The following is a 19,004-nucleotide window of genomic DNA, read 5'->3' as shown; positions in this document are numbered from 1 at the left end:
CGTGTATACAATGTAATGTCTATGAACCACTTTGTGCAACTAAACCACAAGATTATTGAATTAATTCTTGTAAAATTAAATCTAAACTCATACTTGCGAATACCAGCGAATCAAGAAAGTTTACTAAAATTGTTACTAAATGAAATTGTCATCAATGAGTCAAAGTATACCAATTCTATAGGTCCACAGTACTTTGGGTTCCAGTCGTTGGCACAGTGGAGCCTATAGCATTTTAAGTACGCACCTACCATTTTTGACCTTTTGTCACACCTATACTTTTTTGAAGATATCTCTTCAATTCTTTTTCTTTTTCTTATTTAAACCAACACATCAAATCAAACAAATATATTAATGAATAAGGTAATGAATACACATACGAGGATTGATATTCCAAACTAAAAGTTCATTGTCCAAACGACCAACATAATCGCCTTAGCTAATTTATGAGCCAAATGATAAACGTCGTAATCACTATATGATACTATGAGAAAATATATTTTTATGTAATAATTTGCAAATCACACATAATAAGTAAATTACATTAGGAAAATCATGGACAATATAAGAATTATGTTATGCTAACTTGTCCACTCCTTTTAGGGACAAATTTCTTTAATTTGTAGGTAACTATGTAAATGATACGATACATATATAACAATATCTTTATAAATCTTTATTTTATTTAAAACAATATTTTCTTCTCATATATTCATTTCTTAATATTGACATTTTGTCGTGGTAATAAAACTCTTGATAACTCATCATCAGATAAGATTTACTTAATATATTGTAAAAGATTAGTTTATATAAAATATATTAAGTCTACACATGTATTCAAAATTAAAAAAAAAAAGTTTACACATAATAATCTAGACTGGTTATCTCTATTAAAATATCCTAAAATGGTTAAGAGTTAATAATTAATAATTACTGTCGTCTATTGAAAAAAAATTATGGTTAATAATTTATTAGAATAAAAAAAATTAATTTAATTACATAATTTTAGATTATTCAGTGATTTAATTATAATCTTTTAAATCAAATATTCAATTACAATTTTACTTGATAACGTACTTAAACTTTACTTATATAATATATCCAAATATAGTTAGCTAATATGCTAAAAGTGTAATATTATCAACTTGCGTACTTAAACTTTACTTATGGTGTATAATCCACCTTTTTCTTGCCCTCTCACTCTTAGGGCCCCACACTCAGACTATAGGATATTTGGGAGTTAAATCATTTCCTCTATATAAGGAGTGTGGTTCTCCTTCTGCATATTTCAACCTTCATCTTCTTCATACTCACTGGATTCAGTGTTGTCATGACTACCGGAAAACTAGAAAACAATGGAGTTTCCGGCCATATTCCGGCGTTTGACCCTCCTAAGAAGCCCCTTAGAAACAAATACGCCATAGCTTGTTCCCTTTTAGCTTCTCTGGCATCAATCTTGCTTGGCTATGGTAATTTATTATTTTTATTTTTATCTATACTTTTTCAGCACAAAGAGTCAATATTGTTTTATCTATACTTTTTCAATCTGTTAAAGCATATAGAGCAAATACTAACTCCACTGAGGTTCATGACCTCCTGTATGGGAGAGTCACTACATGTCATCTAGCAAAAGGTGTTTGGCTGATTTTTTTTTTCTTTTGACTACTACTGGCTCTCTACTACAATACAGTATCTGTTCATAACTATTTTCTCAACCTACCAAACAGATATTGGGGTGATGAGTGGAGCCATTATATATATCAAAGATAACCTTAAAATCAGCGACGTTCAAGTGGAACTCCTAGTGGGATCACTGGCCGTGTTCTCTCTGGTTGGATCCGCCGCCGCCGGGAGGACCTCCGACTGGATTGGGCGTCGGTATACCATGGTGGTCGCGTCGGTAATCTTCTTCGCCGGAGCCCTGTTAATGGGTTTCGCCACCAACTACGCTTTCCTCATGGTGGGCCGTTTCGTCGCCGGCGTCGGCGTGGGGTATGCCCTCATGGTTGCTCCTGTCTACACCGCCGAGGTTTCGCCGGCGTCTTCCCGTGGCTTCCTCACTTCCTTCCCTGAAGTTTTCATCAATGCCGGTACGTCCAAGCTGCTAAATTTGTCATTTTCTTTGACTCTTCGCACATGGACATATCACTACACGCCAATTGACATTTTTGCATGATTGATAAGTGGACCTTTAATAAACGCCCACTTGTTGATTTTTTATAATTATAACATTGGAAATGGGAAACCCAGCCAATAGGAGCCACAATCATTATTGGGATGGTCGACACAACAGTTGACCACACTATCAAATAACTACATTCAATATATAAATAATATATTTTTAGCATATTGAAAATGTACATTGCATTCAGAAAAAATATATTTTTTGAATATTAAAAATAACTTATTTTATATATTGTATATTTAATACACGAATAATGTACTTTTATCATGGTCCACACAAATAATTTGCCTATGAGCCAACAACCATTTATTTGTGTGACCCATGGAATATTACACAGCTTATAGCAAATTATTTTCTAGACCAATACACAATTCACAATTTGTATGCTACGAATACACAATGTTAACATATAATTGATTACCTTGTTATGTGTTTTGACTTAGAAACACAATTTACATTATAGAAGATCAAAATTCAATACTAAAAATACAGAATTCAATGTTACTTAGGACCAGGATTCACCTTGTATGGTATAACAATTGACAATTATCCAAATCAAAAAGCTTTAAGCTTGTGTTATTAGGAGTTGTACATAATCTTATGGTTACCGAGTCATTAATTTACCTCAACCATTTTTATGTGTGGCTATTTAGTATACATTTTCAAATAATGACTGTAAATTTACTGAGTAGTGATTGGGGGTTTCAGGTATTTTACTTGGATATGTATCAAACTTTGCATTCTCCAAGCTCCCAACTCACTTGAGTTGGCGATTCATGCTCGGAGTGGGAGCGATTCCATCCGTGTTCCTAGGCTTAGGCGTACTCGCCATGCCCGAGTCACCGCGTTGGCTCGTCATGCAGGGTCGACTCGGAGAAGCGCGCCAAGTTCTCAACAAAACTTCCGATTCCCTGGAAGAAGCGCAGCTAAGACTGTCAGACATCAAAGAAGTGGCCGGAATACCGGAGAACGTCAACGACGACGTCGTTCCGGTAACGGAGCGCCGGCGCGGCGCCGGCGAGGGAGTTTGGAGGGAGCTTTTCGTGTCCCCGACTATGGCCGTCCGTCACATATTACTCACCGGCTTAGGCATCCATTTTTTCCAGCAAGCCACCGGGATCGACACGATTGTTCTGTACAGTCCGAGAATCTTCGAGAAGGCCGGCATAACGTCCGACCACAAGAAACTGCTGTGCACGGTGGCGGTCGGGTTCGTGAAAACGTTGTTCATATTGATCGCCACGTTCACACTGGACCGGTTCGGTCGGCGAAAATTGCTACTCTCGAGCGTGGGCGGTATGATAGCCTCGATGCTGCTACTCGCCATAGCGTTGACCATCATTGACCACTCGGCCCACAAGGTCCCGTGGGCCGTTGCGCTTAGCATCGCTATGGTTTTAGCCTACGTGGCGTTCTTTTCCATTGGAATGGGGCCCATTACGTGGGTGTACAGCTCGGAGATATTCCCGTTGAGGCTTCGAGCCACGGGGTGTAGTATGGGCGTGGCGGCGAATCGCGTCACGAGCGGGGTGGTGTCAATGACGTTTTTGTCCCTGTACAAAGCTATGACCATCGGCGGCGCGTTCTTTCTGTACACCGGAATTGCGGTGGTGGCGTTCATCTTTTTCTACACTTTGATGCCGGAGACGAGGGGGAAAACACTGGAAGAAATGGAGACATTGTTTGGGACATTCTTCAAGTGGAGGTCAACGTTGAGAGAGATAGAGGCAAAGAAGCAAAAGATGATTAATAATCAACTTCAAATGTCATGCACAGATGCTAAAATAGCTAGCTAGGAAGATTTGCATTGAGTATAGTTTGCTGAAATCAATGTTAAGTGCAAACGTATTACCAGCCAAATTAAATATCCAGTAGTTAATTGTTCATTCCCGGAATCACTCACAGAGTTTCACGTATAAACTTCACAAAAAATTAACAAATCTGTCATACTACTACTTGCCTAATGTCAAAAAAATAAATTATTCTACTTTAAATTTCGGAGAATCTCTGAAAAATCTCCCTCTAAGTACAACCCGACTGCGAACTCCCAGGGCTCGCCTGTCTTCTGGACAGCCCTACCTTTTAATTGGACAAGGTGGTCGAGCTACAAACTCCTTGTACCGGAGCAAACTCCTAACTAGATAGATACCTGCCTATCTTCAGTGTGGTCGAGCTGTGGACTCCTAATACCGTGGTAAACTCTCAACTAGGTACCATGATCAGGGGTATCCTTCAAACGAAACCACAAACAAATATACCAGTCTAGGTGAATGTCTTTGTCTATCAATTCAAGGACCTTTTTAGTCCGAAGGGACATGCAAGTTGTATGGTGTGTTACTCATGTTCACTAAATGGTGGAAGAAAAAAGATGGTTGTCATATTCTAGTCCATAGGTACATGCAACTTAATCAACTCCTCATAATATATAAAATCATTGCTTTTTCTTTGTTGGGCCTTAATGCCAGAGCTTGTACTTTTCATAAATGAGATCTCCAGTCTAAGATTAAAATATTGACTACCCGTACCTAACCCATCAGGTTGATACGATCCTACATCGGCTCCACAAGAGATTGTGGAGTGGTACTTAAGTTGGGGCCAAACCTCCACTCATGAGCTAGCTTTTGTGGTGGAGTTAGGGTATTGGCTTGAGTGCCGTATCATTGGTGCTTTCATTGAGAGGCCGGAGTGTGGTGGGAAAGGACTACCTGGAAGAGGGCTACCCGGTGCTTGATAAGGTTCAAAGGGAACCGAGAAGGTTCAAAGGGAACCGAGAAGAGTCCGGAGTGAAAGCTATCTAGAGTGAAGCCATCCACTCTTCCGGTGCCGACCTAGCGGAGGGGGCGACCTAGAAAGGGCTACCTGGTGCTTGATAAGGTTCAAGCCATCCAAAAGGGAAAAGGTGCCGAGAAGAGAAGAGTCCGGAGTGTGAGCCGTCGTCTAGACGGCTCACACTCCGGACTCTTCTCGGCACCAGGTAACCCTTTTCCCCTTTGGATGGCTTCACTCTGGACCTTATCAAGCACCAGGTAGGACCTTATCAAGCACCAGGTAGCCCTTTTCTANTAGAAAAGGGCTACCTGGTGCTTGATAAGGTCCTACCTGGTGCTTGATAAGGTCCAGAGTGAAGCCATCCAAAGGGGAAAAGGGTTACCTGGTGCCGAGAAGAGTCCGGAGTGTGAGCCGTCTAGACGACGGCTCACACTCCGGACTCTTCTCTTCTCGGCACCTTTTCCCTTTTGGATGGCTTGAACCTTATCAAGCACCAGGTAGCCCTTTCTAGGTCGCCCCCTCCGTTAGGCCGGCACCGGAAGAGTGGATGGCTTCACTCTAGATAGCTTTCACTCCGGACTCTTCTCGGTTCCCTTTGAACCTTCTCGGTTCCCTTTGAACCTTATCAAGCACCGGGTAGCCCTCTTCCAGGTAGCCCTTTCCCACCACACTCCGGCCTCTCAATGAAAGCACCAATGATACGGCACTCAAGCCAATACCCTAACTCCACCACAAAAGTTAGCTCATGAGTGGAGGTTTGGCCCCAACTTAAGTACCACACCACAATCTCTTGTGGAGCCGATGTGGGATCGTATCACAGGTTTGTATGGTCCTCATGCATGCTTGTTGAGTTGTTGAATTGGGACCATTTTTAGTCCAACAGAAGAGTTGCAAGTTGATACTCGATCCAATCCATTCATTTGATAAAGAAAGAGTTTTGTCACCTTATAGCAAAATCATTGTGGAAAATATATAATTCACATCAGATCAACAGTAAATAAATGATTGAAATATATAAGAACAAAAATGGCGGATTTCTAGGAGGAATATAGATGAGGGTTAAAGATAGAGTTGATGAAGTTTGTTTGCAGAGGACTTCCATTCAAATCAAATTCTCAGATCTAAGTATGTATGTAGCGGTTTGATGAGTAGTGACCACAGCCTCTCATTCTTATTCTAATGTACCAACCCCCGGTCAACATGGATTTTTATCATTCTCTTTCTCCCACCACTAGTCTGTTAATTCATAATTATCCATAAATAAATATACTTTCATATTTTACTTATAAAGGCAATTAATACAAACTATATATAAGAGCAATCTCAATATTAGTTTTTTTTCTTAGATTTTTTAGGCAAATAGGATAGAGTATGAAGAGGAAAATGGGAAGAAAAAAAACCCAGAGAAATTAAAAAAAAAAATGTATGCAATGTGCCCGCTTGCCCACTGAGTGCAGCTAAGCTTCAATAAGTCGATCAGCCCAGGGTGGTTTGATCAACAAAGAATGACGGGTTAGTAATACATTACATTGAAGGGTCTTGAAGGGTCGGGTAGGGTGGGTTTACATTGCAACGGTCAATCAATCAACGAAGAAAGTCGAGTGGGTCGGTCAACGAGGTTTACATTGCATCAGTCTCTCAATCAATAAAGAAAGTCGAGTTGGGGATACTAAGCTAGGGGCCAACCAGGGTGTATCTACTTTGCATTGATGAAGCAAGATGTATATGAATATCGGTTAGTCAGTTTGCATCGATGAAGCAAGATGTATATGAAGGCGGTTAGTTAGTCGGTCTGGGGTGGGCGGTTAATTAGTCGGTAGATTAGTTGATCAAATAAGTGGTCAGGGTGCCAACAGCACCAGAAATCTACTACTCAAGGATTTGCCCAAGTAAATTCAATATGGAAGATGCTGACAAAAATCAATCTTAATAAAAATAATAAAATCATGTTCTACTCACCCTCCATTTGGACTTTGTAGTCTAAATTATTAGCTAGTGTATGAAATGGATGCAAACTTTGAAGAATCTCTCAAACAACACTTCCACGTCTAAAGAGAACAAACTATATATTAATCAATTAAAACTTCGTTCGTTCACAATAGGAATCAAGAAATAAATTTCAACGGGGGGCTAATTATTACTACTAGCTAGCTAGATATTACTCGAACTATTCCATACATATATATCTATAGATCAGAATGGCATGGATCTCTTGCATGCACCAACTAACGAATTGAATCATTTTCAACAACGTACTCAGCACACATGCATTCACACATCGATCTCCACCCAATCCAATCCAACCAAAACAAAATAACGACAGAAAAACAAATCTAAATCTAAGCCATCGATCTCAATCATCCGATCCTTGATTCCCATCCCATCATATTTCTCAGTTATTATTAACTAACGATCAAAAGGACCGTTTGGATCAAGCTGCTTGCACAAGTTAAGGTACGTGAGATACAGCACCCTATCCTTAGCCCCCGTCCTATGATGTCTCCGGTATTTGCAGAAATACCTTAGTTGATCTAAGGTACAACACCCTAACATCTGCCCTAGCAGCAAAAACAGCCAATTTATGGCCTTTTTGCTGCGAGGAATCACAGGTTTAACGCTGTTCTCTTGGCCGCAGTACCGGCAGGTCGGGAGGGTCGGATTCATCCAAACGTCGGGCGCTCGGTCGGCCATTTCGCATTTGTTTTCCCATATAAACTTCGCGACCTCTGTAAAACTCTCAACCAGATTGAACCCCATCTCGTACTTGCTCTCGCACCGTCTGCACTGCACGTCCCCCGTGATCTCGTGGATGTTTTTGAAGTACAGAGAGTCTAGACTATGCACACTGGCACGCCGGTTCGTGGCCCACTCATATGGGGGCGTGATCGTCTCGCTCTTCCCCTTCTTCAGTGGAAATGATGAGTTCTTATTCTTCTTCTGCTTCGTGGCAACCCCGGGTAGGGGCTGACGAGGCTGGTATCTTCGCGGTGGGGCCGGGGGAGACGCCAAGAGAGGCAGACCGGCACGCGGATGATGATCACATGATAATATTGAATCGTGCAAACTTTGGAGTTCAGTTACAGTGTTGTTTATGAGTGTGATGTGATACGAAGTTAGAGAACCTAACGAAAGATCGAGCATGCTATTATAAAATGCATCTTTATCCCAACAAAAATAGGAGGAAGAATCAGAATAGGAAGCAGATGCTTTGCCCATGTCGTCGCAGGTGTGTTGTTGGTTTGTCGGCGTTTGGTTCATGGTGTTTTGCAGGAGATGAGAGGTGAATTAAAGGTAGGTTTAGTTAGAAACATCGATTAAAACATATGCATATATATAATTAAACAAATTAGCGATTTTTAGGACTAATCCAACGTTAGAGATAGGCATGACATCGTGATCGAAGCACAAGACTTCCACTCAAATCAAATTCGAACGTGCATGCAGCGGTTTTATGAGACGTGCCCATCAATTTCTATAACAAACTCTCATTTTTTTTTTATATATTAATTGGAAGGAGAACACCTATAACAAACTCTCATTCTCATGTAAAGACCAGGTACGCTCAATATTTTTATTTATTAAATCAAATTTTACCACAATTATTTGTATGATCCTAAGGTTAACCTAAGTCTGTTAATTCGTAATTATCTATAAAGACTTAATAATTTTGTATAAATTATTACAAATAGGTTTTTCGTCTGTATTTTTTTATGTGGACAAGAGAGAATAGAGGGCCGAGAGTGTGTCCTAGGCAACTAGGGTTTATGCATGTGGGGCTTGTTTCGAGCACGGGTGTATGGGTATAAGAAAAATATTGAGGTGGTCACCAATTTGCAACCATTCCAATTGGACCAACAAAAATTAAAGACATTTTTTCCCACAAATATAATGTTTCTTTAAGGCAATTAATACAAAATAAATGCTATATATCCTCTAAAATACAAATAGTATTATTATATATGTTTCTCTTAATTTTGTTATATTTAATGTGTCAATTGTATGTCACGCATTGAGTAACATTAGTAAGTGGACTTGAACAATTTTTATATGATAACGTATATTTATTAAATGAATTTTTACCAAAGTTAACCTAAGTCTGTTAATTCATAATTATCCATAAAGACTTAATAATTTCATCCGAGTCTTACATTATACAATTCAAGATTCCAAAGAGGTGGTTCACTTATTTTCCTCCTTTTTTTTCTTTTAAAAAAAAATAAAAAAATTCAAGTCTTATGTGTAAAACTGTCTCGCCATCCATAATGCATGAAGCACAACACAGATTTGTTCAATGAGTCCACACAGGTTAGGTGCTGCACTCTCAAGCCAGAGCTTTGTCCACTGCATGAAATTCAAGCCATCAAAAGGAGTAATTGGCTGCTTGGTGCAATCCCATACACGCCGTGCGCAGGTACAAGAACACAAAACATGCATGACATCCTCTTCACTCAAACCGCATGCCGGGCATAAATTAGGGACCTCCACCTCTTTTTAAATCAGATTTGCAGCCTAGGGAGGATAGATGAGAGTGATCTCCAAAGAAAGGACTTCTATTTGGGAGGTGCCTGAACGTTCCACAACCCATTCCATACTTCACTAAACGGGTAGGTTATGTAACACAATTTTCTGTAGCCATAAGGGTGTAGCACCCCCTCATATACCCATGCCAAATCCAAGGGGTTTGGAGAATTAGGGCAGTTTACTTGATGTCAAAAATTTAACGAAACAAATTATATTTTTTCATTTTATGTGCAAAGGTTCTACAATAAGGAACAAGTTTTCTTTGAATTGAATTTTTTAAGATATAAAAAATGCCTGGTCACCAACTAAATTCTAAGATTTTTTCCTACAAATGTGGCTCTAATTAGACAATTAACTAATACAAACTATACACCAATGCTATATGTTCTCAAGTAGCATTATAGTAAGTTAAGTAGAACAATTTTTATATAAAAACGTATATTCATGGTAAGAAGTTTCATAGTAATTAACAAGTTTAACAAGGTTGTTTAAGTTTGACTTCCCATGAAATTTCTAAATCAGTAAATCATATTATATACTTAGCTTGTTTACTTCGTCCTTTGCTGTCTAAGGTCAAGCATACTTATAGTAGTTTAGGCCATATTATATTGTTAAATCATTAAATCATATTATATACTTAGTTGGTTTACCTCGTCCTTTGTTGTCTAAAGTTAAGCATACATAATAATGTACAAACATAATTCTACTATAATATAATTTTAATATATACACAATAGGATAATATTACACAAAAATAAAATTTGCTCACAATACATACATACATTTTAAAGTTTCAAGTAGTGACGTCTATTTTTCTGGTTATGAAAGAAATGATGATATTAACTTCTAATTAAGGCAAAGGAAGCCAAACAAGATTATCCACCGGGAAGAAGTGGCAGACCGGGGAGGAGCCGGGTTCGATACCCAGCACTCGAAATGAGACATGGTTCGGGTTCCACTTTCCGGTGTCCATATGGCAAACTCCGACGGCGTCAACTCTGTCTTCTCCGTTTTCCCCCACCAACGAAATCCTGAACACCTTATTCCGCCCTTCCTGCTGGCTATGGCAATAGAACACCGCGTAAGGGTAAGGGAGAGTGTGACACCCCACCATCTTTTCCGCCGGAATCTCTCTCGGCGCCGCCACGACGGTGTAATTCTGCAGAGAAACAGACGGCTTCGTCACAAATTTCGTCGCTAAAACTCTGAACTTGGAACTTGATCCAAATGTTTGGCGCGTGGAGTCGAGCAAGGATTCCAGAGACGTGGCGCAGAATTTGGTTTCTCCGTCCATCGGCCGGAACTCGCAGTGGCGGAGGGTTTCCGCCATGGCCGTGGCCTGCGGGGAGGCGGCGGAGAAGGAGAAGAAGTTTAGGAGGTAAGGGAGGTGGGCGGATGAGAAAGGAATGGAATCGGCTTCTTCTCTGGATAGAAGATGGGGGGAAGTTGATGGATCATTGTTGATGTCGAAAAACACAGGCAACCTTTTCCCAATCTCCAGATCTTTGGGAGTGAAGAAAACATTCAGCTGAGGATCCATGTACGATGAAGATGACGACTGCGGTGAATGATGCTGCAAACCTGTTTCTTGTATCTTCCCACCATCATCACAACTTTTCCCCATCTTCCTTGCACTGCAACCTTCATACACCATCTGCACCCATTTAATTTAGAAAACATTAATCAATCATACATGTAATCCTAACCAAATTGGTCAGACTAATCGAATAGCTAATGACTTAATAATCAAGTTACAAGTTAAACTATGCTTCTTGATTTGAACCAATGTTGTAAAAATTAGCATAAGCCACCGTTTAGGCAACTAGGCGTTAAGCGCCCCTAGGCGGAGGCAATTTCAACCCTTGACGAATTTTAGTTGTCCGACCGACTAATCGGCCGACTAGGCGGTCTAGGTGCAGAGTTGGACTCCTAGGTCTTAACTCAGCCGAGTTGAGCGCCTAACTCGAGTTGGCGCTCAATTTGGTCAAGTGGTATATAATAGTCTAACAACTCCTAGTCTTGAGTGGAAAATCGGATTACTCCGCCGCCTAGGCGCTAGGCATCTCTCAAGCGTCAAATTAGGGCCTAGCACCATATGTAACATTGATTTGAACTGGTCATTTATAGACAACTTATGCAAGTTGTATGTTTTTTCTTTTTTTTTGATTTATTATCAGCTGGCCTAGGATCAAAAGACTAAATTTACCCACTGCACACCCTCCAATAATGGTTGCGAATTTCCCTCCATTCTAAGAAAAAATCAGGCATACTCTTAACCGGAAAACTCACTAGTTTCGTCCACCATTACTGACCACCTTAAATGTTTACGGTACATATGATCTACATATATACATACCTGCAAGAGAAGCAGTGTTCCGAAGATGACTGAAGCGCTGGAAAATCTGGTGGAATCCATAACTACCTTCTTCCTTAAGTTCTTGAAGCTCCTCTAGTATGTTATAGCAGGTACTTATTATGATCCATCTCCCCAAGTTTTAGACTTTTTGCAGGGAATAATGTTGTTTTTATTAGTGTTTTTTGTTGCTGTTGGAGCTGGTCAAAGTCAAGCATTACTGATACTAATACATATATTTCTCAAAGGCCATGTTACAGTACAATATGCTCTGTTATTCTGATGCTACTACAGTGTAGCAATTATAAAATAATCTTATATATATTTAATTAAACGCACTCATCCAATAAGCATACTATATTATTGGGTAATTCATAAGCTAGCTTGTTGAGCTAAGGCATATCCCATGAATTATCTATTCTTTCGTAGTTTTCAGGGTAAGAGCAATCATTTTAGACTTATCTCATAATTTAACTCATCCTCTGAAGTCTGAACATTCTTAAATTTAGACTTCAAATTTATATTATGAGAAAGTTGATATTTTTTAGGATAATTACTATTTTAATAAGACATTATTTAATTACTTTTTCTATTTTTGTTAATGCAACATCATGGTTGCATAGTATTATATGTATTTTATTTATTACATTCAAACCTTCACTCACTATCTATATACTTTTGGATTTTTTTTTAAATATTATGGATTTAAAAATTTAGGAACACGTGGCCAGCCGGTGGGTCGTTGTAAACAAATAAAACAGTCTGCGAGACTTTTTTTTCTTTATTATTTTTCAAAAGTCACAGGTAAATTTGATTAAATTATAATTTTTTTGAAAAAAAAAAAAGAAAAAGAAAAAAGGACAGTCTGCGTGACATCATGCAGATTACAAATAAATAAATAGGCATTATAAGAACGTATATTCTTTGTGAATATCACGCGTACGTAATATTAAGTCAAACTTTAGCAGCAGTTGGACAATCTATGGGCTGTAGCCCGTTGAACATCTATCTCTAGACAATTAACAATAATTTCTTTTATGTTTCAAAAAAAAAAAAAAAGGAAGCAATTTCTTTTTTAAAAATAGAGAAACTCGTAATTATTATTTGAGAGTATAGATTGAGAGTGTAAATGAGAGGTAAATCGTTATGCACTAAGTAAACATGGCTCACATGTAAAAGAGAGTCAAACTTCATCGTGACTAATCTTGTGCGCCAGGTAAATTTTGTTTTTGTGTATATAAGAGTTAAATCACACTAGAAATACATACTCAACCTTGTGCGATAGGTTCAACTGAGATGAAGCTAGTAAAAATCAAATTCATGATCTTCTTATATGAGAATCATGTTTCATTCTATCTATTCGGCCGCCCCTTTAAGTAACGATAATTTTTCTTCGATCAACATAGGTATGTATTCAATAATTTGACTAAATAAAAACTTGACATGGCTTGCTATACATTACATCAAAAAAAAAAATGTAACAACGACGACAACAACAACAACAACAAAATAATAATAATAATAATAATAATATAAAGCATATAGAAAACGCAGCTAATGCTAATTAATAATTCCAATTTAATGAAATTATAGAAGAATAAAATAATTGAATTAACTAAAAGTTTCGTCATCAAATAATAACGAGACGCGTTATCATTTGTTTATTAAAACAATTCCATTCTAAATTAACTAATGAGTAATGATACTATTCATGCCGTCACATTAGCATTTTAAAAGAGTTCGATAAAAATTTTGTCACTTTAATAAAATTTTAAACAAAAGATAAATTTCAAGGGGCAAACTAAATTGGTCAGATAGTTAATTTAGTAATCATAATGTTTCAAACTCAACTCTTTAGGTAAGTTGTCAACCGACTTTCTTGATTCGCCCCGATTAGTTATAGGCAACCTGTACATAAAATCAAATATTACCTTCTCTAATTCATATGTTATCTCTTATAATTTCTTGGGAACTAAAATAGAGGCTTGATTGCATGCTTACTTAGAAAATTAGTGATTTTGGCCAACTTTTCTGACTGTACTACCGTACCCTTTTTTTTTCTTTTTTTTTTTCTTTTTTTTTTTTATTTTAAAAGATGATACGTAGAGATGTTTTCAACTTTTTGGACTACTATTACAAGTATGTAGTTGGCATTTCCAAATTCCAATTAAGAACCAACATATAATTTTCTTTAAGCTTTTAGGGAAGTACAACCCCCCATATATGGAAGCTAAGATTATTAAACATTTGCAAGAACCAATTAAACCTAGTGAATTTTGGGGTTTGTTTAATAATGTTTTGTTGTGAGGCATATGATGGCTGGCAATTGCAATTCACCAAACAAAACATTGTGGAGATATATGGATGATGGTGAAGTCAACTGAGTTGCGTTGCGTGCATGTATATATATATATATGGTGTTTCGGTTGGACCTGCCTGCCTGCCTGCATATATACACTGAATTAACTATATATAAATATATAGTCTGCATGGTGGAGATTGATTGCGACTTATTGCAATATATTTGGAGGAAGCTCAGCTAACTAGGCAGTGTGGACATCAACTTAAAACCCATATTTGTGGGCTTTGCCACTCATGTCTGTCCTATACCTGAATTATTGATGGTTGACCATTACACACGTACTCATGGGCAGATCTACAGTGAGAGCAATAGGGCAGTCACTCCTCCCCCACCCCACCCCACCCCACTCCACTGCATTGTGTGTATACAGGTCCTTTTCAGGTGTGAACCAGTGTTATCCTGTGAACTCATATATACTGTTGAGATGTGGGATTGATTGAACGGTCGAGATCTTAGGATTGGTGCAATGGTACATCTGGTGTAATTGTGCGGTGGTGCACTGATGTGTATTTACCATGTCAAAATCATTATAAATCATAAGATCGAACAAGATTAATGGTGCAAAATGGTACACAAGTTCACATGATAGCATTGATTTTCAAGCGGATTGGTAATAAGGACTAAGATTCGGCGCTCTTAAGATGACGAATTTCACTTTTTGTGGACAAAATTTTTGATATGGTCTTACACGTATAGATACAAATCAAACTCTACCGGTGCTATCTTGATCCATCTATCTATTATAATTTAGTTTTACAAAGATAGAAATTATTGGAATTAGAAAGAGGTGAAGAAGATTATCAAATTGGACAAGGATACTGAGGGAAAAGTCGCATGTTCACATTCATTTTACCACCTTTATCTTTGTCTTTTTTTATATTACATATTAAAAATATTTGAAAACATGCAACTTTAACTTTTTAATAAGTCAAGTACGATAACCTTTTTTTATTTTTTAAAAAATAAATTTAAAGCATGTAGCTTTCACTACTTCGATATCTAAGATATCATTTTCAACATTTCGAAAATAGTTACGGAGTGTATAAAACATTATTCTCATATTTTAAATGTTGTTTTATGTTTTAAAAAAAATGTTCTTTTATTTTTCATATACAATTTGTATGCTATTACATAATACTCTCGGACAATTTATTACACAAATTTTTTTTAGTATAATTTATCTCTCATATTTACTACACAACAATGACAACACCATCACATAGCGACTTTAAATTTCACTCATCACAAAATAAATAAATAAATAAATACAATCATTTTCAACAATTTTGTAATGCTCCCAGAGATAGTCTAATGTTTCATCATAATTTCAAACACGTCGTATTACACGAAGAGACGTTTCAAAGTTGCCTAGCTAACATAGATGTATGTTAATTGTGGATGTATATATAGCTGACTTTTGTGAAAGCTAAGTCATTATTGTAATTTTGCTCTTATCTTTTATTAATAGTTTATAGTGCATTTCAACAAATTAGCATAGCATATTAATAGGGACCTTATATAAAAAAATAATTAAAAATCACAAAATTTTGAATGATGTGATTAGTAATAAGCTTCTTAAAATATTTTTGAATAAGCAAGCTAAGCTAAGAATCAATACGCACCAGATGTGACAGTAATATACTTTGTAAAGTAAATTAATTATTAGCGTTAGTGGAAATTGATTCTCTTAGCTCTATATGATAAGAGTTTAAACTTGATAGTTTTAATTTGCCAGTTTGCCACCAATCTCTAACACACCATAAAACTAGATAAGTAATACACGAGAGATATAGGGATAGTGTATAAAAATGAAATGTTGGGTAGCTATTATCATATCATTTTGGCCTCAGATTGATAAATGTAAAATTGTTTGGTTACAAACTTACAATATTATATATATTAATGCTTATCTTTAATGTGAGTGATGCTCTGATGACTTTATGTGTGCCCAAACTGATAAATACAAGGATAAAATGAAGTTGAAAAAAAGAAAGGATTGTTGACAAAATCATATGTGTACACACTTAAGTGTAGTTTGTTGGGCCAAAATTAAAAAGGGTATATGTAGTGTGAAAGGTGATGGTGATTTAGTTGTTTAAAAATGGTAGCATTATTGCATCCTCATCCACTCCCCCTGGGACAAAATTTTCAATTCCAAGTCTTACATAACTCCAAACCATCGATGTGGTTCACTTAGCTCCAAACACAAATACCTCTCTCTCTCTCTCTCTCTCTCTCTCTATATATATATATATATATATATATATATATATATATATATATATATGTCAGCTGCCAATAACTTTGTGGTCTAGTGGCATGAGTTCGAGCCTTATCAACGATGCTGATTCTTTGTGTTTCAGTAGGTTGTGAACAGATACTACATTTCTAATAGAGTCAATAGTACTAAAAAAAAAAAATTGGGTGTGATCTGTTTTGTGGTGCATTAATGCATTTCTCTATTATGCGTTTCTTAACACTATTTTTTACATAACTAATGGTTCAGACCGTACAAATTTATAATTAGATTGTGTGAATTAGACCATACATCCTTACCTAAAGCCTTGTCCTCATGGGATCAAGGATATATATNATATATATATATATATATATATATATATATATATATATATATATATATATATATATATATATATGATGCATGAGTCCGATTCCTCTTCCCCAAGTCAACTCCAATCTACTCATATTTTGCCTTGTCGACTGTCCCCATTTTATTTGTTTAATATATTCACACTTCCGACATCTTCTAGGAAATTTTAAAATATATAATCAACCAGCAAGTGTTATTAAATGAAATTTTATGACAATAAAATAAAAAACTTTCATTTATTTATTGTTGTTGTTATTTGTAGTATTGTGTTTAATTTGTATGTTAATTTGTCTTTTGGTTCCTTCAAATATTATTAAAGATCTACTACCAAGTACCAACTAGATCTATTATTGGCTCCATGAATAAATTGAACGTGTCAAGACCTCATTGAAAGTTACTACCACCTAACCATATCACTTGAACTTAAGTTTCACCCATTGTTTTTTCTAACATAACTAGCGACTCCTATTTTTTTTTAATACTTAGTTTAGAGTTAATTTATGATTTAGTATTTGATTATCAATGGCATTCAACTAATAATTTTACTAAAATTATCTTTTTCAACTTTAATGGTTGTGTTGTGTATGGTTTATATATCAATGAAAGATGACATCTGTTGGAGTGTAATACATAGGTACAACACTCATCTACACATTTTGTTGGGTGGGTTAGGGGTGTGGGGGCAATGATTGGCCTCCGCAGTACAATACATGGGTAATTTTGTAAATGTACAATAAGTTAATGTTACATATAAATGTTATGCTTGTAAGTTGTAACCTTGGATGCATAGTCATCACAATTAATAAAATATTGACTTCACACATGTGGATGCAGGCATACTTCCAAACCAATTAGTAAATATCGTGTTATTCTTCCATTTTTATCTTTGTTCTTGATTTGGTTTTTCTTAACAAGTTTTGTGTCTAATTTTGTTTCTCGATTCGGTGCTAACCAGGTTTAATTTTGCGTAAAATTTAAAAGTTAAAAAGTTGACTTTGTGAATGCCAATTGATGGACTAGCCCTAGCTAGGGTTTTCGAGTGGTGCATTTTCATGGAGGATTGACCATTAAAGGACAGAAATGATTAAAGGGAAGTGTTGAATTTCAAAAATGGAACGTGAAGTAATCATTTGAAGGAGAATGAATTGGTATTAATGGGGTTTTTTGTAGTTGACTCCATGAAGGACAGAGTTGAGCACCTATGGCCATGGATGGTATATTTGTTAAAATAATTAAAAAAAAATAAAAAATGAAGGGTATGTATAACTTCAATGGGATAATAGTGTGGTGTGGATGTGAAAGGAGTGCTGACCAAATACCTACAATAAGGTCAAAAGCTAGCAGAATCTCACATGGTGCGCACCTAGCTACTGTTACAAACTTTGTGGGGATGAGTATTTTAATTATCACGTCCCAAATATTCAATCTCAAGAATTTTCATTGTCTTTGTCCTTATTTAGTCTGAAGTCTTTGTGGAAGAGATAATCACAGGAGATATAATGTCTCAACTATTTACCCGACTTCTTAGAGTGTATATATACCGATGCCTTTGATTCATATACCTAGTTTTATTGTGATGATTAATGGGCGGACCAAGTTTAGGATTTTTTTAATTTTGATATTAAATTATAGTCTTTTTAAAAAAGTAATTACAAATAACGTATCGTCATCTAAAAACAACTAAAGATATATAATATACAATCATACATACACAAGAGCATGTTTACTCAATGCACGACATTCTCAAATAACAATTGCGAGTTTCTCTTGTCATCCAAAAAGTTAAGTTTCTTTTTGTATTTAACATATCTTAATTTTAATGTAAGTAGTTTTGAATATATAAAGATTAACTGGCAGTCATTTTCACCAAGTCACTAACCACAACAAGAATAAATGATTTAAAGAACAAGTTCAATGTTCTCTCTAAAAAACATTAACCTTGAGGGGCCTATTAAGACCCTATATTCTAAACACACTATAATTCATTATCCCTCTCCTTACATTATTATTAGGAATATTACTATTTACATCCCTATACAATCAATACCGAAGAGAATGCGACTAATCAAAATTGTGGAAAGCAGCAATATGATTTCATTTTGACATTTACACGTGTTTTGTATTCAGCAAATATAAAAAGGAGAGGTGGCCCTATCAACACGGTGCACAAATATATTTCACAAAAAAAAAAAAAAAAAAAAAAAAA

General features: G+C 36.4%; 3 protein-coding genes across 3 annotated transcripts; 1 reads left to right on the top strand and 2 right to left on the bottom strand.

Annotated features, from left to right (window-relative positions):
- Positions 1-1,283: 1,283 nt before the first annotated feature.
- Positions 1,284-4,080, top strand: LOC116030353 (polyol transporter 5-like). The gene is made up of 3 exons (XM_031272579.1): positions 1,284-1,466; positions 1,725-2,087; positions 2,891-4,080. The coding sequence occupies exons 1-3, from the start codon at positions 1,328-1,330 to the stop codon at positions 3,976-3,978; spliced, it is 1,590 nt and encodes a 529-aa protein (XP_031128439.1). The 5' UTR covers positions 1,284-1,327; the 3' UTR covers positions 3,979-4,080.
- A 3,229-nt stretch (positions 4,081-7,309) lies between these two features.
- On the bottom strand, positions 7,310-8,167 carry LOC116028962. The gene has a single exon (XM_031270818.1). It carries the CDS (start codon positions 8,165-8,167, stop codon positions 7,358-7,360), a length of 810 nt encoding a protein of 269 aa, XP_031126678.1. The 3' UTR covers positions 7,310-7,357.
- Positions 8,168-10,195: 2,028 nt separating this feature from the next.
- On the bottom strand, positions 10,196-11,962 carry LOC116030608 (BURP domain-containing protein BNM2C-like). The gene is made up of 2 exons (XM_031272911.1): positions 11,829-11,962; positions 10,196-11,126 (listed from the first exon to the last, which is right to left on the bottom strand). The coding sequence occupies exons 1-2, from the start codon at positions 11,886-11,888 to the stop codon at positions 10,323-10,325; spliced, it is 864 nt and encodes a 287-aa protein (XP_031128771.1). The 5' UTR covers positions 11,889-11,962; the 3' UTR covers positions 10,196-10,322.
- Positions 11,963-19,004: the final 7,042 nt, after the last annotated feature.

This window comes from Ipomoea triloba, chromosome 9 (assembly GCF_003576645.1).
Source record: "Ipomoea triloba cultivar NCNSP0323 chromosome 9, ASM357664v1".
NCBI classification, from domain to species: domain Eukaryota; kingdom Viridiplantae; phylum Streptophyta; class Magnoliopsida; order Solanales; family Convolvulaceae; genus Ipomoea; species Ipomoea triloba.
Note: the sequence above shows the minus strand (reverse complement) of the source record. Positions and strands in the feature narration are given on the sequence as shown.